We start from the raw sequence: 11428 nt of genomic DNA, 5'->3' as shown, positions 1-11428 counted from the left end.
CCTGCAGTAGAGGCAATTATTTTTCCTTACTCTGTAAATGACTGGATTGCACTCAGTGACTCATGGTCAAACCATATCATGTCTCTTAAGAGTCATACAGTCTTGATTTAAAGTCTCCAAGTGCTGGAGAATTTTACCACCTTCCGGGTTAAGCAGTTCCAAAGGTTAATTCCCCTCACTGTCAAAAAGTTCCAATTTGAAGTTTTCTAACTACAACTTCCAGCCAGTGGATCTTGTTCTGCCTTTGCTTGCTAGAATAAAGAGCCCCCTAAAATCTGATATCTGCTCCCCACGTAGGTACCTACTGACAGAGCCATCCCTTGGGTACGGTGAATTGGAGCAACCGTTCTGGGCCCAGTGCTTTGGGGGGCTCCTGCAGGCTGGACTGATTGGCTGGCACTGTTGGTCCCGGAAGTGAGAGATTCGTCACTTTCTCCCCCCCCCTTAGGGACGACCCTGCCTACTGACCACGATCAATTCACCTCTTAACCTTTAATAATAATCTCTTCAGTAATAAACTACATTGATCAAGCTTCTTAAGTCTCTCACTATACGGCAGGATTTCCAGACTTCGGATCATTCTAGTGCCTCATCTCTCAACCCTTTCCAATTTTCCAACATCTTTGGGCAAGTACAGGTGCCAGCACTGGACACAGTACCCCGTAATGGCCTCACCAATGCTGCATACAGAGGGAAACCCACCAGTCACTCCTCCTGATGCGACAGTGAGCTAGCTAAAGAGACAGAAATAAGTAGCTTTGTGCCCAAGTGCATTTCGTACCATGGGCATGTTTTTTATATATTACTATTTATTTTTGTAGCTTCCACACTGTGCTAGGCACTTTACAGGCAAACATGAAGATAAGGCCCCTGCTCCCATGAGCATACAATCCAACGCACAGCAGAGACTACAGCTCCACCACCGAGAAGAGTCCGCAGTACGCGATGCTTGGGGAAGGCCTGTACAACTTTACTTGGCCTGTCACTGGGGAAGCACACAAGGCTGCGCAGCACTCGTTCATTAAGAGTTGCTATGATACCTAAGTGGGAGGCCCCTAGTACCTCATGGCACCCGCAACAGCATAGCGCAGGCAGCTGGTGGGTGCAATGGAGCAGGGTGAAGCACTCCTGAAGTCCAGCTGCCTTTTTTTGGGGAGGTGGGGAGGACAGACATGCCTGGCTCCAAGAAGAGCAGCATGGAGGGAGCCATTAAGAAAGGAACAATGCTTTTAATAAGAGAAGTGGCATTAGGGACTCTTGTTGCATGTATTTATAGCGGAGGGAACCCCAGTGAATTGGCATTTGCACTGAGCAACCCCATTCAGCAGACCCTACCGGGCACAGGGAGGCGAAATGCTATGGAGTCAGCAAGCACAGTGGAATAGCCTAGCAAGCTGTGGAGAATATCTGGCTAGGTACTGACCTGCTCCCATCCCTGCAGAATCCAAGTACCTCAGAACAGTGCACAGCCACCCAACGCAGCAAGGCCCTGCTCTTATCCCCACAATGCAGCTGGGACTTACGGCCAGAGAGACTGGGCCAAGGGCGCACACAGAATCTTGAGTCCAGGTCTCCTGGGTCTCACGCCAGTGCTTACCCCTCATCTTCCCACTACCCTCTAATTAATAAAGCCCGAGAGAGGAGCACTCTTCTAGAGCCTGGGTGTGGCGGAAACATGCAGTGGGCCAGCTAGAGTCTGTGGGTCAGTGATTTGGATGCATCCAGTGGATTTCAGCCCATATCAGGACAAGCAACAGTCCAGACCCCCCACATGTGGCAGATCCCATTTCCTACAGTCACCTGTGGTATCTCTCCTGCTCCACAAGACGGTGGAGACAGGACAAGGAGTAGAGGTGGCTACCACTCCTACTGACCACACTGCCCTGGAGCAACACCAGGGAGGAACAAGATCTTAGGTCAAGGGCCAGATTCTGCTCGGAGTTACAGCAGCGTAAACACCACTGAAGTCAGTGTAACAGAATTTAGCCCCAGGAAAAGTTCTGACTATGGCATGAGAAGAGGGTTTGAGATGCTGTAGAGAAAACGCCTGATGGGGCCAGCTTTGCGCGGTGAGAGGAAGCCAAAACGTCTCTGCACAGCGCCAGCCGCACTTCCAGGAAGGAGCCGATGGACTGTGTGAATCTAGCTCCAGCGTTCGATTCCCCAAGGGGGCTGGGCCAAGGAAGGATCACAGCCGAGCCCCCGTCAGCTTGCTGAGGTGCACGGGGTGCGCATGCAGCACCCTCTGAAAGGGGGGCGCTCAGAGAAATACAGCTCCTACATCGCAGGCTGCACAATAATGCAGGGGCCGAAGCTGCAGGAAGAGAGCTGGTGAGAAAAGCGATTGTACTTGGAGGTACATGGGAAGCTGTGCTTTGAGCCCTCACAGCCCCTGCAATGCTCAGGACCTCCCCACAGAGGGATCTTTGCAGCAGTGGTACAGGTGGGTCACGGCCCAGCTACCTTGATTTTCAAATAATGGCAAGTACCAGAAATGCCCCATTATGTTAGTATGAGATCGCCCTCTAGAGGTGGCGCTGTTACCTTGCGTGTGCAACATTTGAGCAAAGTAACAGTGAGCAAGACACCCACATAGCTGCTCCTTTACTCTGACGTGTGATGCAGGGTGTCAGCAAAACGGTTTGATCTGAGTATCTGGGGCAGGGGTGGAAGCCAGAAGAGAGCTTGAAGAGCATCATCGCTCCAGTACCTTGCCTACAGTTGTGAGTTATGGCTATCCAGAGGACTCAGCTAAGAGTTGCTGCGAGTCCCAGCACTTCGACCGTCCTGACTCCTTGGCATTGACATCCTCCACCACAATGTTGCATTAACATGTTGGTTTCCCCCCCGGCAATGAAGATCTCCTGGCATATTTAAGGCTGACGATGCAGTGTGCGGGGATCAGGACTAAAGCGGGTGAGCACCTTAGCCACAGGGGCACAGGAGCAGCTACTCATTTAGTAACAATAAGGCACAGAGTCAGCAGCCAAACAGAGCCCTGGATTCCAGGGTTCTACCCTGCTGCCCATCACCGAAGTATCTGAGCACGTCCAGGAAGAGAAGTCCTACTGACCTATAACTTGGTGCCATGTGTGTGTCTTTCATGGGCTCCCCGAGGGACTCTGACTCTACAGCCCTTTCCACTCATTCAGCCCCTTTCCAGGCTCTTTCCCATGTGGCACTGTGTGACTTCAGCTTGTGCTTGAGGCTCTCACATGCTGGGTTCATCAGCCGAGCTCCTCTCCTGCTTTGGCCTCCCGGATGCTCAGGAAAGCAAGCGCTCCCCCTGAAACGTTCTGCAGGCTCTGGGGGTTTACAGGGTCTTTCTGCCTGCAGCCTTGCTAGGGCCTTGCTGGGGCTGCCTCCGCTCAGAAGGCTTCTGCCCATCCAGCCGGTCTCTCTTGCGTGTGTGGGATCTCTGGTGTTTGAGAAGATGTGCGCACTGGCGGAAGCTTTTCTCGCAGTCAAGACAGCAGTAAGGTCCCTCCCCTGTGTGGAGTTGCTGGTGTTTAAGAAGGGCTGAGTTCCGGCTGAAGCCCTTATCACACTCAGAGCATCTATGGGGCCTCTCCCCGCTGTGAACCCTCTGGTGGCTTGCATACTGCTGCTTGCAGTGGAAGGTCCTCTGGCACGTGGGGCATCGGTAGGGGTTCTCTCCCACATGGATCCTCTGGTGCCACATGAATTCCTGTTTGTAGCGGAAGCTCTTCTCACAGCCCAGGCACTTGTAGCTCTTCTCCCCGGTATGGCTCCGTTGGTGCCACGTGAACTCTTGCTGGTAGCGGAAGTGCTTATTGCAGGTGGGGCATTTATACGGCCTGTCTCCCATGTGGGCTCTCTGGTGCCATGTGAATTCTTGCTTGTAGCGGAAGCTCTTCTCGCACTCTCTGCACTTGTACGGCCTCTCTGTTGCATGGGCCCGCTGGTGCCAGACCAGCTCCTGCTTGGAGTGGAAACTTTTCTCACACCCGCTGCATTTAAAGAGCCTGTCGCCTAGGTGGGCTCTCTGGTGCCATGTGTATTCCTGCCTATAGCAGAAACTCTTCTCGCACTTGGGGCATCTATACAGTCGTTCTCCTGGGGGAAGCCTCTGGGGCACGGGCTGGGCTGGGCTTGGCTCACGACGAGCGCACAGACAGGGGTTCTCTCCCGAGGGGAGTCTCTGGGGCACAGGCTGGGCTGGGCTTGGCTCACGGCAAGTGCATATACAGGGGTTCTCTCCTGGGGGGATTCTCTGACGTGCACTAAGAGACGAGCTCTCCCCATGGCTCCCCTTGCACTTGGGGCACATGGAACGCTCCGCTCCCATGGGCGTCCCGCCGTGACCACCAGCAGCTGGCGGCGGAGTGAACCATTTCTCACACTGGATGCGTTTACACAGAGTCTCAGCAGGAGTGAATGGCTGGGGAGCAAGGACATCCAAGGGCCAGAACCTGCCCTCAAGCACACGCGGGAGTCCCACAGGGAGTTCAAAGGGAGCCACCTGCTTACATCCCAGGAAGCAGTGTTGCCAGGTGGCTGCAGTGAGCCTGCTTTGCCAAGGAGGAGGTGGCTCCACTCCACTTCCGGGAAAGTTTCCGTGATGATCTTCTGAGTTGGACTGAGCCTGACAGACTAATTCCCTGTCCGAGCTCTGGAGGCCACATTCAGTGGGTCTCCCTGCGAACAGCCTGGGCACTTCCAATCCCCTGAGAGTCTTCTGCAGATGAGTCTCCTTCTTCCCCATGATCTCAGCATCTGCTACAATGGAGAGAGAATCCAGATGTTATTTATTGCATGGGCTGGAGAGAATGGAAAGCTCCTGTGAATACACTCAGCCTATAGTTCAGTTAACATAATTAGAGAGCAGCAGTCAATGACATCATAGGTTTATCTAGGGCTGTCAATTAATCACAGTTAACTCCCGCGATTAACTCAAAAAATTAATCACAATTAATCACAGTTTTAATCGCACTGTTCAAGAATAGAATACCAATTGAAATGTATTAAATATTTTGGATGTTTTTCTACATTTTCAAATATATTGATTTCAGTTACCACATAGAATACAAAGTATACACTGCTCACTTTATATTTTTCAATTCACCTCATACAGGTATTGTAGTGCAATCTCTTTATCGTGAAAGTGCAACTTACAAATGTAGATGTTACATAACTGCTTTCAAAAATAAAACAATGCAAGACTTTAGAGTCTACAAGTCCTACAAGTCCTCTGGAATGGTGGTTGAATCATGAAGGGACATATGAATCTTTAGTGCATCTGACACGTAAATATCTTGCGACACCGGCTACGACAGTGCCATGCAAAATTCTTTTCTGACTTTCAGGTGACATTGTGAACAAGAAGCAGGCAGCATTATCTCCTGCAAATGTAAATGAACTTGTTTGTCTGAGCGATTGGCTGAACAAGAAGTAGGACTGAGTGGACTTGTAGGCTGTAAAGTTTTATATTGTTTTATTTTTGAATGAATTTTTTTTTGTACATAATTCTACATTTGTAAGTTTAACTTTCATGATAAAGAGATTGCACTACAGTACCTGTATTAGATGAATTGAAAAATACTATTTCTTTTGGTTTTTACAGTATAAATATTTGTAATAAAAATAAATATAAAGTGAGCACTATACGCATTGTATTCTGTGTTATAATTGAAATCAATATATTTTAAAATGTAGAAAACATCCAAAATATTTAAATAAATGGTATTTTCTTATTGTTTTACAGTGTGATTAATCACGATTAATTTTTGTAATCGTGCTATTTATTGTGATTAATTTTTTTTAATCGCTTGACAGCCCTAGTTTATTTCAATGACATTAACATTTTATTTCTATAGCATTCCTATGAGGTTGGACTTTCAGCCATGCACCAGCTGGAAAACTCCTGCCCAGATTTATGTAGAAATTAGGAGCGAAATCCTGGTTCCATTAAAGTCAATGACAATTTTGCCATTGACTTCAGTGGGGTCAGAATCTCACCCCAGAACTACATCCTACTTGGCAATCTGCATGCAGAGGGCCCAAATCAGATCTACCGGACGTGGGTCAACTTCATTAACATTAATGCAGCTCCAGCTGCTTACACAAGGTCTGCCTTTGCCCTTCTTGGGTCAATATGTCTCACAAATGTTTCTGAAATCGCTCACTAAGCTTTAAGGGTGAAGTCCTGGCCTTTGGAAGTCAATAGGAGCTTTGCTATTGACTGCAGTGAGGCCAGAATTTCATTCTAGATATCATTTCTGAACTGTTAATTGGATTCCTCTGATGTTATCTCATAGCTAACCAGACAGTTAATACAGTGTAACAAAGTGGAGAGAGACAGACAGAGGTTTGTTAAAGGGCTTCCATTTGCTTGCAGTGAATAAATAGGATCAGCATTACAGACAGGGCATTGATTGACAGCCTCTGTCCTCTGCTAGGAAGGGGAGGAGCTCTCAAACTGTACCAATTTGGCAATTCGGTCAGTTCTAGATCAGTTTGGGAAAGAAGGAGTGGCTGTTCTCTGTGACCTTCTTTTGCTCCAAGCAAGAAAATGCCCTCTCCACTCCACTTCAAATTCCACAATAGCAGCCTTTGCTTTGCTCCACTTTGCTCTCCAGAGCTGTTCACCCACTAGCAAGGGAAAATTAAGATCTCCGTTGCTATTTCCAATGGGAGTGGAAATATATTGATGGGGATACACGGCTGACACCTACCAAAATGATGCACCAGTAACAAGGGTTACTGCATTTGTTACTGGGAGCAAAGAGGTAATTGCCAGCATGCAGGAAGGGGCGGCTGGGTTCCACATACTCATTGTTTCTGAACGGTTTGTCAATCATTACTCACAGATAAAGTTAAAAGCTTTTCCATTCCCAGAGTCTTTGTGACCCTTGACACATGGCTCTTCCCCACGTTCAATCAGCTGGATAATGTCAGGTTTAGAGGCAGCATGTCCTGGTGATGAGACAAGAGAATTATCTATTGATCCTAGGTACTTAGCTGGCCTCTCACAATTGTTAATGTGTTTATCCTCACAAGCCCCTGTGCAGCAGGACAAGGCAGTTATCCCCATTTTATTGATGGGGAACTGAGGCCCAGAGAACCATGTGACTTGCCCAGACAGTCTGTGGTGGAGCAGGAAACTGAACTCAAGACTCTCAAGTTCTAAACAAAGCACTCTAACTACCGGACCATCCATCCCACCTAATGTGTAGCTCAGCAATTACTCACTGTTCTGTCACCATTTTCAAATGACACTCCTGATTTAATCCCAGCCAGTGTATGAATTACACGGGAAGAGAATGAAGATCCAGAGGCAAAAAAGCCTTATGGATTGAAATGAGCTGAACAGCTCATGCAAGACTCAGGTACCTACACTTACTGTACAGGATGAATGATACTTGGTGTATCCCATGGCCTCAGCCACTGGTCCACTTACATCCGAACTTCTCCCTAGACACAGGAAATGTCTCCATTCCACTCCCACAAATGGTACCACACAGTATGCAGGGAGCGCTCTCTTGTACACCGTGTGCAGTGGTTATAGGCTTCCTGATCATTCACCGTCATCATAGAGGACCAGGATGTGTTATAGGGGGAGTTTAATAAATGGAAGGATTTCCCGGTCAGGGAGTTCTCCGGTTGGTGCTTAAGGCAGGGCTCTTTGTTTCATGTAATCACATTACAGAGCATGACTTGAAGCTCTCTTATTTGGGGGCTGCAGCTTCTAATGAACGAGTGACCACTAATCGTTACCCAGGGAGATCAAAGCCTCGTAGTTGTCCCTCATCACATCCTCGTACAGCTCCTTCTGCCATTCTGCTAGCTCCTCCCACTCCTCCGCGGAGAAATAGACAGCGACGTCGTCAAACGTGACTGGGGCCTGAAACAGCAAATAAACAGTGATCAGCAGCCTCTGCTTCAGTCACACCCTGAGAGCAGCAGCTCTGGGTCCTGGCAGGGCAGGGAGAGCATTTCCTGCGTGTGTAACACATGCTGACAACATACGTTGCTGCTGGTGTATCCAGGATGGGAATCCCCCAGGACAGCTCACACCTGTCACCGGAGGGCTCTCACGGAAACAGTGTGCAGTGGATGCAGGGATGGGGAGCAGAAGATTGGCCTTTGTCTCGGTGGCGATTTCCTGCTGAAGCAGCACCCAGGGCCTCCCTGCCTAGCTGCAGTAGCCATGTGTTTGCATTTGAGACGTCAGCTGTTTATTAGACCCCGCTGACTAGCAAATCCAACCTGTAACTCAAACCAGCGTTTATGTCACTCCTGGTCTTGTCCCAGAGACTCCCATGGCAAATGCAAGCTGCATATGGCTGGGTTTGGCCCATCATCGTTTATCAGGGCCAAGCTGGAACATTTCACTGTGACTCGGGGGATGAGATCTGGCTAGGAAAAACCCATGAACACCTCCTTGCAGCCACCAGGCAAGGAGCTGTTCGCATGACAGATGCTCTGGTTCATTAATGCGGGTGTAAGACATTTCTGATACTTGGGGGCTGCATTATAATTCAGTCTTCAGTGCATTTTCTGTCATTCGCAAAACACCCTCCAGTATTTTTGGGGGGAGAGAGAGGAAGGGGGAGCATTTTAGACAGCACCGAATAATGCCTTGAATGAGCTGGGGTGGGATGGGGAAGACTGGGGCAGGGATCAGAGGCCACTTACAGAAGGAACATTGGCACAGGAGCCTTTGCTACACGGGGAACATAAGAAGAGGCATAATAATAATAACCAACAACACCTTGCTCCTGTACAGCACTTTTCAAAAGAGATCTCCAAGCGCTTCACAACCGTTAGTGTATTATCCTGACAAGCCAGCCCTGCCCCCTTACCCGCTGGCGGGGCGGGGGATGAGCCCATTGTTCAGATGGCAACTGAGGGCCAGGACGCACGGACTCGGCCCAGGGTCACCCGGAAAGTCTGTGGCAGGGCAGGAAATTACCCCCTGGGCTAGCGGCAGCAGCCCCCAGAGCCAGTGCGATACCCACAGCCCAGGCCCCGCTGGAGGCCCGACGGCAAAGCCCTACCTGAGCGGGGCGCGCCCCAGCCATTCCCGGCCGCCGGAGGCTGCTCTCCTTGGGCAGCGGCGGGTTCGGTCTCTCGGCCGCAGCTCGGCAGTGGAGGGGGAATCGCAGCTTCCCCGCTGACGGGGCCCCACGCCACGGAGCCCGGCCCGGCCGCCGCGCACTCGCCGGGCAGGAGGGAAGAGCCGAGCCCGCTGCAAACGCACAAAGGCGGCAGCAGCTTCCCCGGGGCTCGGGCTCGGGCTCGTGGCGAGCGAGACGCGGTTCCCGAGGCGGGAGCTCAGCCGCTGCGAGTCTCCCCGGGACCCCGCCTGCGTCTCCGAGCCGCGCCGGGGCCCCTCCGCCGGCAGCCGAGCGCGGCCCGAGCCCGCAAACGCCGCGTCTTAGCGCCGCTCTCCGCGCCCAGCGCTGCGCAGAGCCGCTGCCCGGCCCTCTCCAGCCAGCCCCTGCGCGCCGGCAGCCGGGGAGCGGCCCCCAGCCGGGGAAGGGGTTTCTCCAGCCGGCTGCAGCCCCTGGGGCACGGATCGCAGCCTGGGGCCAGGAGGCAAACCTGCCGCCGCCTCCGTGCCCTCGAGGGGGGCCCAGCCACAGCCCCCCACGCTGGGATGCGCCTCCCCTGAGCTGGCGCCGGCTCCGGAGGGCTCAGCCGCAGCGGGAAGCTGGGCCGGGGGCAGCTGCTGGCTGGGTGCATTGGAATCGAATCTGGCCTGGGGGCAAGTCAGGGACAGTCCAGTGGCTCCGGGGAGCAAGGGGGCTTTGCTCACGGGGTGCACAGGGGTTTGGGCAGCGGTGGGGAGGGGGCTGGGGAGCTTTGGTCTGGGGACGTGAGAGCTGCTAGCTGAGAAAAGGGCTGGGGGCACATGTCTAGTGGAGCTTGTGGGGCAGGGGGCTTGCTCATTCCACCTAGCACAGCTCTGCTCAGGGGCCTTCTCAGTGCTTAAAGAGGTGGTGGGGGAAGGGTGGTGCCCAAGGGGTTGGAGACCTGGCAATAAATACATAAATAAATACCCAAATTCTGAACTGGGTCACTGAGGGTAGAACTGTCAGCTCCCTCCTAGTAGAACTGCCCTGCACAGGTTATGAGAGATCCCCTGCTTTCTTCGGACCACTTTAAGCACTGGGCCTTCCAGCCCTTCTGATGCCCAGGAGTTGATGCTGAGCTCAGAGCCTTCTGGGGCCCCCGCCTTCCTCGCTCACGGTGCTCTGGCTAGTGAGCTATAGGGGGCATTCCAACCCCAGCAGCTCAGCTGGCCTAGCACAGGTCTCTGGGACAAGTGGCACTCGGAAGGACAGCCCATGGCCTAGTGATGCTGGTGAGGGAAAGGAGCAGGGTTTAATGCAGGAGGGCAGCACTGGGCCGCCATCCAAACAAGACATCCAGATATAGAGAATGTAAGACTCTCCAACCAGCAATCTAGGGAGAGCAAGCTTCTGTGAGATGCTGAATAAAGTCCCACTGGGCTCAGGAATTCTCCCCTCTGAATAGGGAATTTTGTCAGCTGAACCATAAACACCTACTGTCTTCCTATACCTCAGTTTGTCACTGTCCATAGCATCTTGACTGGAGGATCATAAAATGGTCCTTCCAATCCAAATCAGGTCTAAGCCACCCAGAGTACTGGATTGTGGGTGTCAGTCACCTAATAATAATACCCACTTGTTTCATAGCACTGTTCATCAGTAGATCCCCAAGTGCTTTATAATGGAGGTCAGTGCCATTATTCCCTTTTGTTAGATGGGGAAACTGAGGCACAGGCACATGCTGCTTGAGATAGAAATTGGACAAACATTATTTTAAATGTCATTTGAGCTTCTGGGTTCATATTTCTGCCGGGATCTGACATGTTCTTGTGACACACACGTTGGACATACGTTTTGTGCCAGTTTAAATATTCACTTAGAACCTGTCTACACTAAGGAATTTACAAAGTGGTCTACCGTAGGTTCAGCTGAAGCAGCATTAGCACCAGAGGGGGTCTTGGTGGAGCTGAGGCTCAATTTTTACCACTTTCTTAGTTAAACCTGCTGTAAACAAGTCCAGTCAACTGGGAGGCAAGAATAGGGCTGGCAAGGCGAGCCATGATGACCCCCACTCTGCCCCCAGCGCTAACACTGCTTTAGCTCAGCTGGCATTAGCACAAGAGGGCGTTATTTACTTCCCCCTTGTGGACAAATCTCTTGGTGCAAATGGTAGGCTGTAGGTGTGTGAGATTTAGGACAGTTAGTGCTTTATCCATTAGAGAAGAAATGGATACACCAGTATGAAACCTGTTTTACTGGTGACAGTCCCAGCAAGAGGCATGGATTCCTCCATGGCTATTGAGCTACAGCTGAGGAACAAGCCCTCCATCTGCCTCATGCAGAGGAGAATCACAGAAGGCAATGCTGGAGCGGGCTCTGCTCAGATAGGG

General features: G+C 51.3%; 1 protein-coding gene across 1 annotated transcript; it reads right to left on the bottom strand.

Annotated features, from left to right (window-relative positions):
- Positions 1-454: 454 nt before the first annotated feature.
- On the bottom strand, positions 455-9576 carry LOC119843816 (zinc finger protein 391-like). The gene is made up of 4 exons (XM_043497841.1): positions 9021-9576; positions 7738-7864; positions 6829-6936; positions 455-4740 (listed from the first exon to the last, which is right to left on the bottom strand). Exons 1-4 carry the CDS (start codon positions 9042-9044, stop codon positions 3314-3316), a joined length of 1686 nt encoding a protein of 561 aa, XP_043353776.1. The 5' UTR covers positions 9045-9576; the 3' UTR covers positions 455-3313.
- Positions 9577-11428: the final 1852 nt, after the last annotated feature.

The sequence above is a fragment of the Dermochelys coriacea genome, chromosome 15 (assembly GCF_009764565.3).
Source record: "Dermochelys coriacea isolate rDerCor1 chromosome 15, rDerCor1.pri.v4, whole genome shotgun sequence".
Taxonomy (NCBI): domain Eukaryota; kingdom Metazoa; phylum Chordata; order Testudines; family Dermochelyidae; genus Dermochelys; species Dermochelys coriacea.
Note: the sequence above shows the minus strand (reverse complement) of the source record. Positions and strands in the feature narration are given on the sequence as shown.